The 18,991-nt window shown below is 38.1% G+C and overlaps 1 protein-coding gene and 1 long non-coding RNA gene across 4 annotated transcripts in view; both read right to left on the reverse strand.

Annotated features, from left to right (window-relative positions):
* Nucleotides 1–4,920: 4,920 nt before the first annotated feature.
* LOC128784224 (uncharacterized) lies at nt 4,921–7,765 on the reverse strand. The gene is made up of 3 exons (XR_008429405.1): nt 7,672–7,765; nt 7,137–7,323; nt 4,921–6,950 (listed from the first exon to the last, which is right to left on the reverse strand). It is a non-coding gene; the product is annotated as an uncharacterized LOC128784224 (long non-coding RNA).
* Nucleotides 7,766–17,351: 9,586 nt separating this feature from the next.
* The window catches only part of SLAIN1 (SLAIN motif family member 1), a 45,277-nt gene continuing 43,637 nt past the window's right edge, over nt 17,352–18,991 (reverse strand). The window contains exon 7 of one of the 3 annotated variants that reach the window (XM_053936379.1): nt 17,352–18,560. In XM_053936379.1, the coding sequence (XP_053792354.1) occupies nt 18,526–18,560 (35 nt within the window). In that variant the 3' untranslated portion in view covers nt 17,352–18,525. The remainder of the gene's footprint in view (nt 18,561–18,991) is intronic. The other 2 variants (XM_053936380.1, XM_053936381.1) reach the window with 2 other exon arrangements.

The following is an 18,991-nucleotide window of genomic DNA, read 5'->3' on the forward strand; positions in this document are numbered from 1 at the left end:
AGCCATTATGTTATAGGAGACCTATAAGTCCTGATCATGTTTCTATTACAAACACAGGACACAGATCCACCAGTGAGTTCCCTTGTCTAAAGCCTCTGCCCAGAACAGGTATAGCAGTTCAAGCATTTTGAGCAGCAGGCCATCCAAAAGACATCCCGGACACCAATGGGCACGCTATTGTAAAGTACTTTCTTCTTCACTTCCAACCAAACTTGAAAGAACTGAGATGTGTGAGCACTGTGTTGGGTCTTCCTTTAGAGAATCCTTGTTCAGCAAACTGAGCAGCTGTGTTTTGCTCTAGCTGAGTTTCCCAGGTGGCCTTTTTAGTGCAAGCCCACTGAGAGAGCTTTCCAATGCCACAGCACAGTAGAAGAAAAAAGGACATTGCTGTGGCTAGATCATTGCTCCAAAATTAAGCACACAAGCAATCCATTGAAATCAGAGTAGCTCCTTTGATTTTGTGGGCTAAATACATTCAGATTAGACCTGAGGCACAAAAGTCAAAAACATTTCCACAACAATTTACCATTGTTTCGGAGATTTTCAAGGGCAAATGAGACCAAATAAAACCCTTAGTAAGCCAATGCAAATAATGACCTTTTAATTTTAAGAACTTTTTCCAGCTGATGGAGCTGTCTTTCTCGATTAACAAGCAACACACCCATGCATACCTGAATTCAGGATTGCACCTGAATATAGATTTCCTCAACCTGAAATCCAGTAGTCAGTACAGACAAATGCTTGTTAGGAAGGGACATAAGCAGAAGCAGCATCACCACAAGGATACAATTATTTAATGTTCAGGAGAGATGCCATGGAAAAAGAGACAGTGGAAGAGCCCCACTGCATGGGGTAGAAATTTTGACAGAATTTGGGAAAGAGGAACACAGACACAACACAGGCACTTGCAGTCCTTCTTCCTGCACTGTGCTACAATTTCTCTCCAGCCTTGGAAGAGCAGTGCTCCGGTGTTCCAAATATAAGTCACCTGCACAAGACAAGAGGAAAGAAAAGCAGGATTAAGAAGAAAAGAGAAATCCATAAGTAATTTTCTAAGTAAAACTCTTCCTTAAAGAAATGGAAGAGAGTGCACTGAATGCACTAGTGTACTGTTTTGCAGTAAAGCAAAGAGATGCAAGAGAATTTGTATAAAAACAATTCTAGAGTAAATAAAAAATTCTTCTTGATAGCCAGAAAATGGGAAAGATACACTTGGAATTTAAAAAATGAGCTCCCTGTAATATAGTAAAAACCTCCAAAATAATGAGTAAACGAGGGCAGATAAGCTTTATTAAATGTTAAACAAAAATAAAAAAAAAAAAAAAAAAAAAAAAAAAAAAAAAAGTCCCTTTTCCTTTTTTTTTTTTAATAAGAGTACTTCTTAAGCCGGAATTAAGGAACCACACACCAGAGTGTTTCTGGTTTTTGAGTGTGCCTTAGTGGCACTCAGTATTGAGAATCATTCCTCAGGTGCCTTAAAATCCATGTATACTTTGGCTATTACTCTTCAGGACTAACCGTGTTTCATTAGAGCCACTTGGGTATCATTTGGGTATACATTATTGTGGGTCAATAAAGTTCATTCTGCTCAGATGTTTAACAAGATACTTCTTGTCCTAAAGGAAATGTGATTTACTTCACCAAGTATGAAAGATCTGCAGACATACATTGAGGCAAATTTCACCATCTGCAAAATCACTGAGGTAAGGGGAATACCACAACCCTACAAACCCTATAGTTTTTATTTTCCCTACAACAGAAATTTACCTGTTCAAAGGGGAAGGAGATATGTATTTTATGTGTTAGGTGATAAAGTATCCTATTAACTCAGAATAAGAGCTTTCAAACTTGAGAATACCTACTCTCCCCCCTGTCCTCTGGGCAAACAAGATACAGTGCAGTTTACCAGTGCTCTGGGGGGCTGTGTCATGCACAAAGCTTTAAAAGTTCCTGTTTATTCTGAGTGGACATTTGAGATCCTGGGACACAGATCATAAAACTAGGCTTTTTTTCTTTTATACTTTGCCAACAGCAGACTGTTCACTCTTCTGTGGTAGCATACATACATATGTAACAGCTTTTGGATCATCTGAAAGACCACATAAATGTAAGCTATAAGGAAGGTAGTGAAACTTGAGAATCATGTGTAGCTTGTCAGACAGGGAGTTATGACAGCCACCTACCTTAAGAATGAGACTATAAAGATCTCTTATGAGGAAATCCATTCTAATTAAAGCATCCACAGACAGCTGCTCATATTTAAAAAAAATACAATTACACTGCAGTACTAGCAGTCCTAGTTCTAGTGAAAAAAAATCAAAAAAAAACAAACAAAAATAAAACAAACAACAAAGCTGTGCAGTATTACTGAGTCATGTGCTAGTGTGACAACTCCTGTTTATCTTAACTTTCTGCAGCTTTAAACATGAAATCTAAGAGGGAGGAAGCAGGAAGACAATTTAGCAGTCAAGAATAGCTGGTGTGAAAGGAAGGGAGGGAGCTTTCCCCTTGGGCTGTGAAAAGATAAGTTGCAAAGTCTTGCTGTTTCTTTCAAAATCCACTTAAAACTGAGGATGGTGATTTATTGAATACACAGGTTCTGATACATAATAGAAATAATTTATGCCAACATTTTTTTCCAAAAATATTATAATCTTCTTTTGGTCCAAAATATTTTTTAGAAAGAAACAGGTTCCATAAAATGAACAAGAAGATTGTAGGTGACCTTGTGCATGCATATTATTTTGTGGTATATCTTAAAAATATAAACTGTCTTGGGTTGGAAGGGACCTCAAAGATCATCTATTTCCATCCCCTTTTCCCTGGGCAGAGACACCTTCTATTAGACCAGATTGCTCCCAACCCCATCTAACCTTGTCTTTTTCCTTTATTTTATATAATGATTTTGAAATCTAATTTCTATTGCTTACAATAGCAAAAAAAAAAAAATCGCCCACAAAGAACCATAATGCAGACACAAAAAATAACAAAAAACCCCAAACCACGTCCCCCCTCAAAAAAACCCCAACAAACAAAAAAAAACAAACCCCTCTCCCCCCAAAAAAAAAACCCAAAGAAACAAACAAAAAAAAAACCAGGTAAATTCAAGCAAGATCTTGTCATTCAAATTAAAAAAAAAAATTGTTTCCAGTTCTGGGTTTTAAATGGTTTTAGAATGTATCTTTTGATACACTTATACTTCCTTTGGGGAAGGGAGAAGATATTCCAGTATTTTAGACAGTTGTGCAAATGTCCTCGTTTAAGGGTTTTGGCATTCAGCAATTGTAAGAGGAGCAAAACAGACTCAGCTGCGCTGCACTGTACTGTACACTCACAGGAATGGATTTTCTCCCCACTCACAAGGAGTTTCTCTTCCCCAAACCTGCAACAAATATGGTACAAAGTAAAGCTTTGGACATCAACAAACAATGGGTTCTACAGCTCTTCGCATGCCTGCAGGATTTTGAGGACCTAACACGTAAAAATCTGCAATCTTGCCACCAAGTGAAATGAAGATCTAGAGCCATGCACATTCACATACTCAGAAGCCACAGGACCTGCTGCCTGTGGCATCCTTTCTTCTACTATGATAAATCAGTTACAGACACTGTTGTAGCACTTCCACTCCAAAATTCATTTCCATAGCTTAAAATGAAGATATGTGATTAAGCACACTGCTATCTGTAGAAGAAAATTTGAGACTTATAGAAAAATATTCTACAATTATTTTTAGTGATGAAAAGGCCACAAAATAGTATAGCACACATGCAAGAGATGACTGAATATTTCTTGAGCATAGGTTTTTGATTTACAGAGGCTCTCAGGTAGACACTGTGACTGTTTGATAGTGACCTCTGATGTGAATGCTGCTTTTCCAGAAGGCAGAGCACTTGGCAAAAACCCAAAAGTCAAGAGACTTGCATGAGACACAGACATTACCATCTGTACCTTTGACCTCTTTTGTAAAATGCTAAGAACTGCCACTATTCTCCCTTGAATGGCTGCTAAAAAGCCTAACTAATCACTGTTAATAAAGTACACTGAGGCTTTCTCACAGCATGAGTATTTGGTTCCCTGGGACAGAAGAAAATGAAAAAAAAAGAGCTATCAATGAAGAGTCGCAATTCCATCTTAGAAAATGAAATTTTATTTTAGGACTACTAAGACACACAGAATGACATTCTCAAAATGGCAACTTTATTGAAGCCTGCTGAACTTACTGGACATAGCTGAGTAAAATATATGGACTTGTGTTTTTAAGAAGTAGCATTTTAAAAATGTTTGCGAACTGGAAATTAATGCATTAGTGCTTTGGCTCTTCAGATTCAGAACAGCCCATATAGAGTTTGCAATTAAGTATTTATTAAATATACATTGCCATTAATGTTAGGCACCTATTTTCATGCTTTCTTGAATAGGAGCAATACCAGTGCTGTTTAAGAGCTTTCTCAGTCATTAAGCTGGACACTCACTTTCTTTATCTTTCTAGATAGTGGTATTTTACAGTTAATTCCTGAAGTTTTGCCTCCTACCTCTTTTTGGTAAGTCTGAGGATTTGTATAAACATGTCTTTGTTATGGCACATGACATAAAACTCCCTGAACTATTTTTCCTAAATGATCAAAATGATAGTCAATGACCTTTACATTATTCAAGTGAGAAAAAAGGCACATATTTTTGCCAATGAGGAGGATAATTAGTAGAAAAAATGATACGAGGGAAAAATTCTTGTATTTTTCTCTCTCCTGATCACTTCAAATCATTACTAGGTAACTTCCCAGAGATTCAGTTAAACATAGAAGTCAATGGTGAGATAAATGGATAAACTTGTAGAAAACAGGAAAGATTTTAATCAACACAGAGTCATAAAAGCAAAGCAAAGCAAAGCAAAGCATACTAAGCCAAACCAAATGAAAAAAAAAAATAAAAAAAACTACAGTAGTACTGCATTAAATAAGCTTAAACACTTTATTGAATTGTAAAAATTGAATTGGAGAACTTTACTGGGCAGAGATGCTCTTCCACAAGCACCTCTGTTTTTGTCACCCAGCAATGTTTTACATTCACCCCAGTATGTAAAGTTCCACCCACAAGTGAGGAGACCAAGCCAGTTATGAAAGACACCCCAGACACCAGAGGCTTTAGGATGGTGGGAAATATGGATCCACTTTCTATCTATATAATTCAAATAGGAGCCTCTAGAAACTGAGGAATTACATTGCACAATACTATTTTCAGTTGCAACATTAATTCAATTTTCTTCTATTTGTGAAACTTCTACATTTCAGAAACAAGAAGTTTCCCAGTGTCCTATCAGTGCTTGTGGTGGTGTAAGAACCATGGAGAACAAAAAGGAAAACTTTTCAGCTCTCTTTTGGATTTTAGCCATTGAGACATTCAACTAGTATTTTGGCTGACACAGAGCTCTGGTCAAAAGAGAGAACTGGGATCACGCTAGATGACAAACCAGTGCTCAGCAACAGCTTGACTGCATTAGGCTTGATTTGGTGGTGACTCTGCACCCTTTTAGGTTGCAAAATGTTCCTTGATTTCTTCCAGGGCATAAAAACTGCGGACATGTTTTTTTCTGGAAACTTTTCAAAACCAATACACATTACAAGCTTCTGAAAACTGAGCACAACCTTTGTAAAGAGGTACTTCATAAAAGTATTTGCAAAATATTTGTGGATGGATACATTTGCCTTTGGCTATTATGTTCCAGTTTGCATCTGCAGAGCAATAAAAAAAAAAAAAAAAAAAGTGTGTTTGTTTGGCTTATGGCTTTAAGTATAGCAACTAAACACTGAGGCAATTAATATTAGGATTTTAAGACTGCTAATTTTCCCCTCCGTGATCTCCCCTCTTCTGGTCACATTTTGAAATAATAATTATAGTTCTTGTAAGCCATGTCCAGGAATAAAACCCAAACAGGCAGAAACCACAGGTTCTGTCTGCTGATGCTAGTTACCACCTGCACAGAGGTTTACAATACTGAGTACATCTAACAGCTGCAGCCTCTTCCAGAAAAAAGCAGTGAAAAAGGCTATATTACAACAGATGCATTTCAGATTTTCCTGCTGAACACAATCCTTTCTGTGATAATATACACAGCCTGCATCTACATCTTGCATCTTCTACCTACATTTGTCATGACTACTTTACAGTAACCTCTTTGGGGATTTTTCCAAGATTTTTTTTTTTTTAAAAGAAAAAGAGCCAATAAAAGGAACTGTAGGCATTTAAACTGCATGGCAATTCCTGTATTTGAGACTCATTTAATCAACAGAAATAGTCCTAGGAGAAAATCAACCAATTAAACCAAACCAAACCAACATGGTATTTCCTTTCCCTTAACTAATTATTAGCATTCAAAGTTATGCAAAGTTATTCTCTCTGTCTGGCCTGAAGCTTCCAGTAGTCTTTTCTGTCCAGTTTAACAGGAGAGGTTGAGGGAACTTCATGGCAGTGGCGCTCCTTTAGAACCTATAAAATAGGTCTACCACTTCTTCAGGAAACATTACAACCATTGATGGCTGCATAGAGGGTTGTTGTCTTGGAGGATCTTTTAAGGGTGGTAGTTCTGTCCAGATTTCACAAGACACATCTTTACAGATAAATATGAGACAGGATTTGGATTAAGCAGCAGGCCCACAACTAATGCACAATATTTAAATTTTAGTTCACATCCTGTTTCCCTTTCAGGCTGCTTCAGGAAACTCTCTCCGAGATAAATTTAGTTCCAGAAGAAGCCTCAGCTGTGCAGCCATGAGCCAGTTTGTGCCATTTGGCTTTGAGGCCAGGGGTTGTCTCATGGCCCCTTTTTAATTAGCAGCATAAACATGTCTTCAAAGAACATATGTGGGTGTCAACCCTCATTAGAGGATTTGTGGTTGTGAATCCCAAGTGAGCAGAGTCATCTCTGTTGAAGACTTAATTCAAGCACCTGCAGTCTAGAAAAAAGGAAGGATTTAATTAGAATTTCTTTTTAATTAGCCCTAATGGGAGCACTCCTCTGAGGTGCTTCTCTTTCCCTCAGCAATTAGGATGCTTCCTTACTTTACTTAGTATTTTGGATTGCCAACTAGGACAGGAATGTCGAAGGTAGACATGACATTTTGTACAATGTAGGCACCCACCTCCACAATCAGATCCACCCCTACACTCCTCCACGAAAAATTATTCTTTTGTGGGTTTTCACCAGACTTAGACTTAATCTCTGCTCATTTCGCCTCTGCTGATGCAAATTTAAATGAAGAACAGAAACTTCCTGGTTGAAACTGCTTAGAAGTGGTTAAAAGGCCAGGCAGGACAGAACCTCACACACTAGGAAAAAAAATGAGTGTCACAAGATTTTATAACATTGAATAACAGAACCATGTTATTTTTCCTCTGCTGGTTTTCAAGTCATCATACATGCTATCACTCCTGCTCTTCCTTTCCCCTTTAAGGGGTCAACATCTGCTCAGGGATAACTACAGCCGTGTGGTCACTGGCTCAGAGTCCTTGATCTCACAACTAATACTTCAAGCTCAGCTCCTGTGGCAAATCCAAAAAATAGGATGCCAAAGAAATTTGCCAGAGACCTTTCCCTTTCAAGTACAAACAATCTAAACCTTATCTGATTTGCTCTATTAAAGTACACATGGTTTGTTTTGTTTAGTATTGTACTACCTTTTTTCCTTGCTTTTCAGATTTCTAAATCTTCAAGGCAGGAACCTGTTCTTGATTTGATCCAGTTTTACCTCCTGACCATGTGCACAGTAGCTGAACAGGTCCAATTCTGCACTGACTGACCTGAATATGAGAAAACAGAATGGTATTTTTATTTAGATGTTGTAACACACAAAACACCAAAATGTCTGGATTGTGATGGAAAGGCCAGGGCATGCATAACTAATATACACTATCAGAACACCAGGTGTTCTAGCCCAGATGCTCTGGTTCCCTATTACTTTTGTCAGCTACCTCAATATAATGTAATATAATAACAAATACAGATGAACCGCAATTGTCTCAGTTTTATACCATCCTCTCTTCTCCTCCTTCTCCTTCTCCTTCTTCTCCTTCTCCTTCTCCTTCTCCTTCTCCTTCTCCTTCTCCTTCTCCTTCTCCTTCTCCTTCTCCTTCTCCTTCTCCTTCTCCTCCTCAATCTTGACAGTTGGATTAGTAGCTGGCACCTGTAAGAGTGGAAACAAGAGAACACTAATACTTCCTCCATTTTCTGCTACCTGAATTCAGGTCATACCTCTATCATCTTGTCTCTCCAACATCCCAGGAAAATCCACAGTCCTTCAGGACAAGAAACAGTATATGTGAGATTAAGGTTGAGTAGCACTTATCAGTGCTTTTGATGTCTCTGGAGATTTTTTAAGCCAGCTCTCTGTATACAGCTCAAAGGAAACAGCATAGGGACAATTAAGTGACTCCCTGTTGTGGCTTTTTGACTGTTGTTGCACATGACGGATCAGTACCTCCTATGGAAGTCTCCTTGTCTTCAAACAAGTGCTGTTTCCTTCAATTACCTTTATTTCTGATTCTCTTTCTCCCCTCTCCTTTCACTTGTATTTGTCCTATTTTTTGCATGACATGAAAATACAAAACTTCATCAGCACACAGAACAAATCACAAAACTTAACAAGCTGTGCATAATTATTTCCTTATGGATTCCTAGACTTTCTAGCCAGACTTTGCTTTGCTCATTGACTAAATGCATTGATAACACAAAATAATGCCATTTACACACCATATATCTGTACAATAATTTCTTTTCAGATTTGAATAACAAAGTTCTGTTATTCTGCTGCTTTTCTTCCCTGCTACCTGTTCAATAGAATAAAAATTTATTTTCTTTACTCTAGTTCCCATAAAACCTAAACAATAACTATATGTGTGCACAGTAAGTTTGCTAAAACAAAAACTGTATAAGGAGAAACTCAATTATGAAAGAACACAAAAATGATCAGCCTTAAAGAAAATGTATATGAAAGACAATCCAGGTATTCTGATTTTCAGTTTATTGTCCTGACTGTTCCTCTTTTGTAATTAGTTCTACAATCCACTTGAAGCTGGAAGAGCTTTATTCACATGACAAGGTGCACAGAGCTTAGGCAATGCCCTCACTTAGACAGCCAGCTGCTTTGGACAAGACTTTTTGGCTTTATTCCATGAAATCCAAGTTGCTTGCAGCCCACAAACACTACCAGGGCACAAACATTTAATCCTATTACTCAAGTGTGAGCATGTCAGGCAGGTTTTCTGGTACTACTGAGGTGTCAAGAAATTGCATTCATTTCTACTGCTTTGTGATTCTATCCGCAGGCTAACACATTCCATGAGACAGATTTTCCCATATCTTTTTTTCTACCCAGAGGAAAGGGGGAAAAAACCCCAAACTATTTCACAACAAACTTAACCACTCTGTGGAATTAAGGAAAAGTTTCAGAACAGGGGGCAAAGCTGCCATTTACTGCTTCACAAAGGATTAAAGGAATATACAGGAGATGTACTTCATAAGTTCTCTTCAAGGAGATGGCCTGCTTTTATGTAAACTACCTTTCATCTTATCATATATTGTTCACACTGAGGATATAAAGTAGACAGGATATCGAGTGAGGCTATGAAACGATGCAGCAGGAAACAAGGCTCTTTTAAGCAGTTTATGTTCCAAAGCACTGCTGAAACACTCCAAGATTGCCACATCTCCTTATCTTTCTTGGAAATATGCTTGTGCTTATGTAAACCCCACACGCACCTGTGATTTATATTTTGAAGCACGACGTGAATTTCTTGAGCAAACTGTTGGTTTAATCTATATGCAAACAGTAAGTCTACTCTTGGGAATGATGCGAAGGCTTTCCATGATGGAGTCCTCCATTATGTTTATGTCCCCTTAAGGGTAGTTTTTGCTCTGCCACATTATAAAGTTAACTCAGATTTTTATGCATACCTGATATTTTCAATCAATATTGGCATTTACACTCAATTCCTTATAAAGGCATTATGTGCCAGGGAAAACTATCATCCCAATTGTCTGAAATAGTTTGCCAAATAAATAGCACATTTCTTCCTGTTTTCTTTGGAAAACAGATCATTGACAATGCAAAACAACCTAAACCACTACTTTTAACAGAATGTTCTGGGCAGTGAGTTTGGAATTCCACAGAAATACAAAATATCCATGCCCAGACACTGAATTTTATTCCAAGCCATTGTCACTCAATGCCATTGTATAAACTGCTTTCTGAGTAAACTTTGATACTGACCTGTGAAAATACAATAATGAAACTTCATTTTAAATGGGACCTTAGTAAGACAATATCAGGGAGATAATTTTTTCCTAGTGTCTAATTTCAGAGGTGCTAAAAGTCTTATCACTTGAACAAGATGCAGCTGGGGCTGCAAGTACTCAGTGCTTCAGAAAAGCATACCCATGTTGTCAGACTGTGCATAATTACATTTGGCTCCTCATCAAAGAGAATCATTCAGCTCATACACAAACCATAGGGCTGGATAACAAAGCCACAGATTTGTTACCAGCTATCAGCTATCAGGCTGATAGTATTGAACATGTCAAGGCAGATGCATGGTCTCCCTGCATCCAACTCACCCAACCCCACAACTCCTCCTGCACAGGACAGGACAAAGTAATAAGATGTCTTCAGAAGCAAGATAAGCTCCACTAACACGCACACAGCTTCTGGATCAGACTGCACTTATCAATGAGATGAGAGCATAATTAAAGAAGTTGAGACCAGCTGCACTCACCCAAGTAGCTGCATCTGTAAATTAAGTGGGATGGGACCCATTTTATACCATCAATGCTGTTTCTCATTGATTGAAAAGATCAGGTGCTAAAAGTGTTCCTTTTTATAAGGCAGAAGAAGGTTGTTTAATGTGAATTCAGAGCTGGTGAAGAGTGAGCCATTGACACAGCTATACATTTTTGTCAGACGCTTTTTTCCTTCTTTCATATATAGAAAAATCCTTTCCATTGAATATGTATTACCTACTCAGAGCTGCATAATTTACTGCAGTCAGTGACTGCCTTGATAAACATGGATTAAATCAAAACACATTTTTCTAATTTTATTTACTCTTAAAAAGAGTATCAGTTCTTCTAAATAAATTTTTTTCTTCTGAGTTCCTGAGCTTTCATTTCAATTATTTACATTTTAAAAGAACTGAATGGGCTATCAGCAACATTATGTAAAGAAACTCTATTATAGCTTGATGCTAGCATTGGAATATCTCTGTTCTAGAAACAATGTAAGTCTCCTAAAGAGGTCAGTATTCATTTAACATATTGCTAAAATTGAATTCAACACATTTGTATTGGCTCAATGAAATTCATAAGAAAGGAAAAAGCATGTATCAAGGGTTCCAAAAATGAAGTTAGTATAACCTCCTGCAGGAAGGGTTGAAAAGCAAAAGAAACATTAGAAGTATTTTTTCTGCCTTCTATTATTGCAAAAAAAAAAAAGGTTCCAAAAATTTCAGTTGAAGTATATTGCAGATGACATCCTCATCATATAATATGCTGCTTCTATTACTGAAAATTTCAGTCTTGGATACAGATAATATACCTTGTTTAGTAACATCTGCGTGCAGACTGCAAAGTATTAAGGGTTGGCTGGATTGCTAGAGCTCAGTTTGGGAATTTGGCCACAGGCTCATTCTTTCTATATGTCTGGCCACAAAGACAAAGGAATATTTTGTTTTTCTAGGGGAACAACAGAAATATCAGGGCAAGAAGTGAACAGACACAAAGAAGAAATATTGTTTCATTTTTTTTAACACAGAAGAAACATTATTTTAATTCTTCTAACTAAAAATATTAGTCAAAATAGAAAACCACAGTAACGAATGCATGAACATAGTGAAAGAACTCTACAGAGCAGAAAGATCGTGTCTGAAAAGGCAAAACATTATCTTTTAGCTATGCTCACAGAACAAAAATAACATGTTTTGAGTTTCACTGTCTAGTTGGACTCTGCCCCAGAAATGAGACTCTTTTAAGAACTTTATCTTAGCAAGAAAGGAATGTCTCCTCTCTGGTACCTTCACAGAAAGCAGTGGGCAGCCAAGGCTGCATCTGGGTGCCAGGCGTGCAGCGTGCACCTGTGCTCTTGGGAAACAAAAAGGGTACTGCAGAGCAATGGATCTGTCCTGCTGATCCACACTGCATGGTCAAGTCTACTCCATGCCTAGGAGCCACAAGGCTTTTTTTCTGACCAGCCACAAAAACAACTTGCACAGCTCAGTTTCTTTCAGATGTTCAATCCCTTCAAAGAGGACTGAATTTAGTAAAGAAGCAGTGAATAACTAAGAGTTGCCTTCATTTTTGTGTATTTATCACATTTTTTTCAAATACAAGTCACTTAATAGTCTGTGAACATTATCTATTGCCTATCTAGCCGTAGTTTCATACAATTTTGACATCTGCATCTGGTAAATGTGCACCCCTTTTGACTGTGTTAGATACTGAACTTCTCTCTACTTCCAAAAAGTCAAGATAGGTTCACTTTTGAAGTATTTCTCTGGAAAAAAGTTTAAAGTTCAACCACCATTCATTATCCAAACTTCTTACCATGGTTCAGACAGCCAAATCTATGTATCTGTCAGTTGTTCACATGAACCAGTGAAAAACAAGACTACCAGCTGCTTTTATACATATCATATACCTGCTCAAGATAACGCATGAATTAAGAAGTGTGTTTACTTCTTTAAAGAATTAAGCAAGAATCATGCAATCACTGAATCATTAAGGTTGGAAAAGTCCTCAAGATGACTGAATCCAACCTTTGGCCAAATAACAGAAAGCAACATGTATCCTGGGCTGCATCCCAAGCACTGTGGCCGGCAGGGTGAGGGAGGGGATTCTGCCCCTCTGCTCTGATGAGATCCCACCTGCAGTGCTGCATCCAGCTCTGGGGTCCCAGCACAGGAAGGACATGGACCTGTTGGAGTGAGTCCAGAGGAGGGCCACCAGCATGATTAGAGGGATTAGAGCACCTCTCCCATGAGGAAAGGCTGAGAAAATTAGGGTTGTTCAGGTTGCAGAAGGGAAGACTTTAGGGTAACCTAATTGTGGCCTTCCAGTACCTGAAAGGGGAACTACAAGAAAGCTGGAGACTGTTTACTAGAGCATATAGGGATAGGACAAGGGGGAATGGCTTCAAACTGAAAGAGGGTAGGTTTAGATTAGATGTCATGAAGAAATTCTTTACTGAGGGCAGTGAGGAACAGCTACATTTGCCCAGAGAAGTTGTGGATACCCCACCCCTGGAATTGTTTGAGGCCAGGTTGGACAGAGTTCGGAGATCCCTGGCCTAGTGGAAGGTGTCCTTGCCTGTGGTGGGGGGTGTTGGAATTTTATCTTTGAACTCCCTTCCAACCAAAACCATTCCATGATTATGCCAAAATCAACATTTGGGTACCAAAGGATTCTTGTTTGTTTGTTTATAGGTAAGGGATTCATAATGCTTAAGACACCTAAATAATTATGGCTTATATAAAATGGCTTATTTAAAAGAGGAATGAGTTTCAAGAATAAGCTTATCTAATCACTCCCTTCCTTCCATTAGGTACTTTATATAAACTATTGTTGAACTGCACATGTAGAAACAGCACCTCTTGGGCCTCTTTTGGTCAAAGATAATCCCTTGAATTCCCCTTGCAACAACCAGGCAGCCTGGTCACATTCAAGTGCAGAGGTATAACCCCTACTCACAGACATTAATTCAGATTAAGCATAACTGCTTACCTTGGCAGGTAAGAGCTGAAAAGTCCCACTGATGGAAACAGAAGACACACTGAGCACTCACTGCTCCCCAGGCTGGAGAGTAAGGAGCAGAAAATAGCAGGGTGGGAATCTGCAGGTGGATGATCAAGAACTGCACCAGCCACACAAGCCACAATAGCCACAAGAGCATGTGTAATCACTGAGAGGGATTACAAAGTTTGAATCTGGGGAGTGCAAGAGGTAGAAATATTGATGAGGGGGAAAGATGGCTGAGCAGATGGACTGGTCAAATAGGAAAAAGAAAATTAAATCACACTAAGCAGAACATATCCTTTTCACCTCAACAGTGACAAGGAAAGTCACCCGCGCTTAGTCACCTCCTTTTTTAACCAGTATTTCTGAATTAGTAAGTCATGCATGAAGATTAAACACCATGTATCTGCTTTCAAGAGTGATTGTGCTACAATCCCAAATCCTTTTAATTATGAAACCTCACCCGTCATTCACAGTGGATATTTAAATAGTGTTTTCTGTATGAAAATGCTGGTTTTTAGTATGTGTATTAGTATATAGATATTATAATAGTGGGCGTGAAACCCTACTGGGCTTCATGCCTTAAAAACCTAAAGGAAAACGACAGCAGTGTATGTCTCCAATTTGTAGTTCAGGTATAGCTACAATCACCAGTCAAATTTAAAATTATGGGCTTAAAAGCAAAAGATGACAACACTGATAATTTAACTGTTGTCCTGCTTTGAGTGGTACTGTGGCAAAGAAAAACATCTTTTAAGAAGGATTTGACGGTGAATTAAAAAAATGGAGATGCCCAGCGATTCCCTACAGTGAGGGACAACATGGAGCTAGCAGGTGCTTTGTTTGCAGCATGAACAATGCAGGCTGGCATCATGGACTTTGATATGGGAATTCACTTCAAGACTCAATGAAAAACTAATAGCAGGCATGGGAGTCCAAGGCTTTGTAGAAGAGTACAACTAGATCACACCCATTCTTTTCAACAGAGAGGGGAAAATCAGCAATACACATGAAGTGGTCAAAGCAGTGGCACTGTCAAAGCAGAAATAGAGAAAAATTATCTTAGTGGTTTTACTTTGTGTGGGAGTCCAGGACATTCCTCTGGCTGCCCTGGCTGTCTCAAGACCCTGGCAGGGGTCGGCACGAAGTCAAAAACATCTGTGGCTTCGATTTTAGTCTGTGGAAAAAGCTGTCAATTTTGTATGAGGAATTACAAGCCACAAGGGTTCGAGTAGTGTGATATTTGAACTAACACAGGGTGGAAAAATAGAAATTTGGGATTTTTAGAATGATGTTCAAGAGGGTACAAGATGGAGGAATTTGGGCGTGTCCTAGCCTTCTACTCCTTCGTCTTGTCCTCCATGTCTTGGTGTGATGGTGGCACTTTTCTACTGGTTTAAGGCAGAGATTCACAGTCTAACATAGATAATGGGAATTGGTAATAAATTGTAAACATAGGCACGTTGTTTTGAATATATAAGGTGGGAGCCACCTGAGGCTTGGGGGCAGACTGCCATGGCTTCCTTGTTAGATGGAGCTCAGCAGGTCAGAGAAAGAATGTTTATAGATAAAAAGAAATAAACAACCTTGAAAAGAAAATCATACACATTCCAGGCTCCTTCTTTGGCTACATCGGGCTAGGGAAGCAAAGACTCTACGATTTCAGGGTCACCCTGACCATCAGAACCCCGAGAAATCAACAATTTTGGACAGATTTCACATTGAAAGCCACTACAAGGCCAAAGATTACTTCAGGTGAGGAGGTAAAGGATGAATTTCATATGTAGGGGTGAAAAAAAGAAATGTGCATCTTCAATGCAGGACTTTGACTTAACCAGAATATTAGCTTGTGGAAAAAAATCAAAGACAATGCCCCAGATTATGGGGCTCAAAGACTAGAAACATATTCCCATTGAATAAAGAGAGGGGAAAAGACCTTTAGGAAAAAGGTCATGACTCACCCAGTAGCTCAGGAGGTGAGCTCAAGTTTGGACTGAAGGAGATAACATCATTTTTGGGATTCAGCAACAAGAAATGCAGGAGTAGCATTTGCATTCATGGACCAAAAGTGAAGAACCAAAGAGAAAGAAGAGAGTTCTCAAAAGCTCCCTTACACTCAGAAATTATTTTTCCTTGCAAAAAGTAAGTTTGAGTCTTTAAAAATAACTGTGTTTCCCATTGCACTGGAGGAGATTCTGCCTCTCACAAAATTGAGCCCGACAGAAGTGACTTTGTGCTGCATATTCCACTCAGTTTGCTCCCACTGAGACTTGTGGTGAAGTCTGTGACACTGTGCAGCAGTACCCTGGTTCACTGATGCAAATTTGAGGGGAGACAGCCAGCTCCACCAGCTACAGGCAAACAGCAGCAGTACCACAGCCCATGGCTGAAATGAGTGTGGTTCTGTTGATTCTTAGATTCAGCTGCTCACATGGGTTTCCTTCTAGAGCTTGATGGCATCCAGTGTGACAGATACATGACAAAAACACTTAGAAAAGAAAAGCTGTAAGGTTACCAAATCCTGACATGATGTGTTACAAGGGAACAGGGTAACTAAAAAGGGAAAAACAACTGGATCTTCTCAAAAAGCTCATAATATTCAAGCCTGGAAAACAGACCAGCTTTAGCTACCAAAAGAAAATATTTTCAAAGTATATACTGCCCTCCTGTGTACAACTCGGTATTAAAGCCAACAGCTACAACCTATTTCAGAAACTGGAAAATAATGTGGTGCTGTGGTGTCCCAGATAATGTAGGAACAGTGGTAAAATCCTGGCACTAGGGAACAAAGTGAGATAGTTTAGACCAGTGCTGTCATCAATGAGAAACTAATCACTGCCGTGGGCCTTCATCCATCTTTTATGAAGATCATGCTGGATCCCTAGCACCAGAAGTCATGAGAATTGCAGAGCTCCTTCTCACAGGCAAAAGCAAAGCACCCCCCCAAGCTGCCTCTGAACCCTACCACAATCACAGATTGTACACAAATGACTGACTGCTTTAACTAAAAGTAATTTCTTCAAATTAAAGCTTCTTACAAACAATGTGAGTTTGGCACACTCCTGCTTAAATACTTACCTGTGCTGAGATAATTTCTTTTTTTGATTATGCTTGATACCTTCTTCAACAGTTCTGTTCTTTTGGAAAAGGAAAAAAAAAAGGATTTAAACTGTATTAAAATAACTTCAGTGTGAAAAACTAACTGTTTATTTCTGTTAAACAATGCTATGCTGTGCAGAGATCCTACTGCAGTAGTATACATTGCTTCTCAGCATAATGAAAGTTTTACTCACCACTAAGTATTTCCCCTCTGCTTTTATTTTAGCTTGCCCTTTTCAGGAAAGCAGGTCCTCAAGCAACTGTGGAGCAAAACTGAGAGCGAATTCATAGCCACAGTGAAAGATACACAATCTCTGTTTCCTATTGCAAGTCATATTTGCATACTCTAAACATTAAATTGAAAAAGTCTCTTAAGATCTTAGTAAGATTGATTTGAAAATAATAGATATTTGGCTTATAGTCATACCATGGCTTCCTAACACAATTAAAAAAAAATTTCAGGTAAGTCAGTATCTGCAAAAATCCAGTATAATCTTTATAAAAGTTAAGTAAAAACTTATGGAGCAAAGTAGATGTGAGTAGCTAAATTCTCACAATATTTACATTGTACACTGAAGAAGAGCATTATTGCTGAAATAAATTCTTTATTTCCTGAAACATTCCAAAACAGCAGTATACACAGTTGTAATCAAATATTAAGTCATATGCCATTATAAGAAAGCATTGATTAGTGCAACTGGATTTTGTAAAAGATCTATCAAAAAGATTTATTTGCATTAAAACTCATTTTCCATAAGCAACTGTTAACAAAACATTACAATTTTATTCTTTGTAATAAAGTACTGAAAATCAATAGTAGTTTTAGAGATCACTGTACCTTTGTAAGTGCAATGTGATTTATGATGCCATTTTAAATACAAAACACTATGACAATAAATTAACAATTCAACAAATGGTGATAGACCAACAAAACCATGCTGACCCAGCTGGATGTCAATTTCCAGTGAATGCTACCTTTTATTTGTGCTTCTGCAACATAAATATACTGCTTTGTATTGCCAATTGGTAAGATTTTATAAGATATGTTCCTAGCACTAAAAAAGTACATTACCCCAAAAATATTATTTATGGCACAGAAAAAGTTAAATTATCTCTGTAGTTCAAGGTTCAGGCAAGTTTAAATGAATTTAAGTATACAAAATAAAATATACTGAAAACACTAGAAAAAAACTCAAGCACATACATAAGTACCCCGAAATTCAAAATAAAATGTGTGATGCCTTTACACTGAATAAATTATCTCAGAACTTCAGTATGGCAAAGCTGCCCAAAAGCAGAATCTCCTAGTTCATTCCAAGGAAATATTCTTGTATTTTGCACACATATAATACTTTCTTCAGTTCCAAATGCCAACACAGCCATTGTTAGTCTGGTAACAATGCAGCTGTTCAGGTAACTGATTAAGTGCAATATTTAGTATTTTATAAGATGTTCATTTTTTAAAAATGACATGGCATTGTAGATGGTTACACATTAAGATCCTGGGGAAAATAATACTGTATGACCCTCCTTTTTCAAATCGTTGTTACCCAGCCAGCTGGGTAATGAAATCCACATGATGTGTTTTCCACTGTCGAGGGCTATCCTTCATCAATAGCAGCCATCTCTCCAGTTCCCATCCCGTATCGTGCTCAGTGATGACAGTGGCTTTGGAGGCTGAAGAAAACTGTATTAACCATATGACAAGGGAAAAAAAAAGGAAAAGGAGGTCATATTTCCTGTGAAAAATCAAGGTAAAAGACGTAACTTACTTCTTCAGTGACAATTGCTTTGGGGCTTCCTTAGAGACATCCCACTGGTGCATTTCTGGCTACATATTAATGCACATATAAAGATCTATGGTGAAATTAAGGCCACTTCCAATGAGAAGAGCATGAAAGATTTGTAAAAAGGAATTGAGTGAATAATTGTAGTCATTAATGAGATGCGTCTAAATGGCCATATTTGGTTTTTCAGGGCTATAGATAGTAAAAACATATTTTTGTCACTATGGGCAGCAGAGAGCTAATGGGAAACACTTTCCAAAAAGCTATTGTGCTCAGCATGCTCATGAAAAAACAGCAGTTTATTAAAATACTGTGCAAGCAGCAAAGAATT

The sequence above is a fragment of the Vidua chalybeata genome, chromosome 2 (genome assembly GCF_026979565.1).
Source record: "Vidua chalybeata isolate OUT-0048 chromosome 2, bVidCha1 merged haplotype, whole genome shotgun sequence".
Lineage (NCBI taxonomy): Eukaryota > Metazoa > Chordata > Aves > Passeriformes > Viduidae > Vidua > Vidua chalybeata.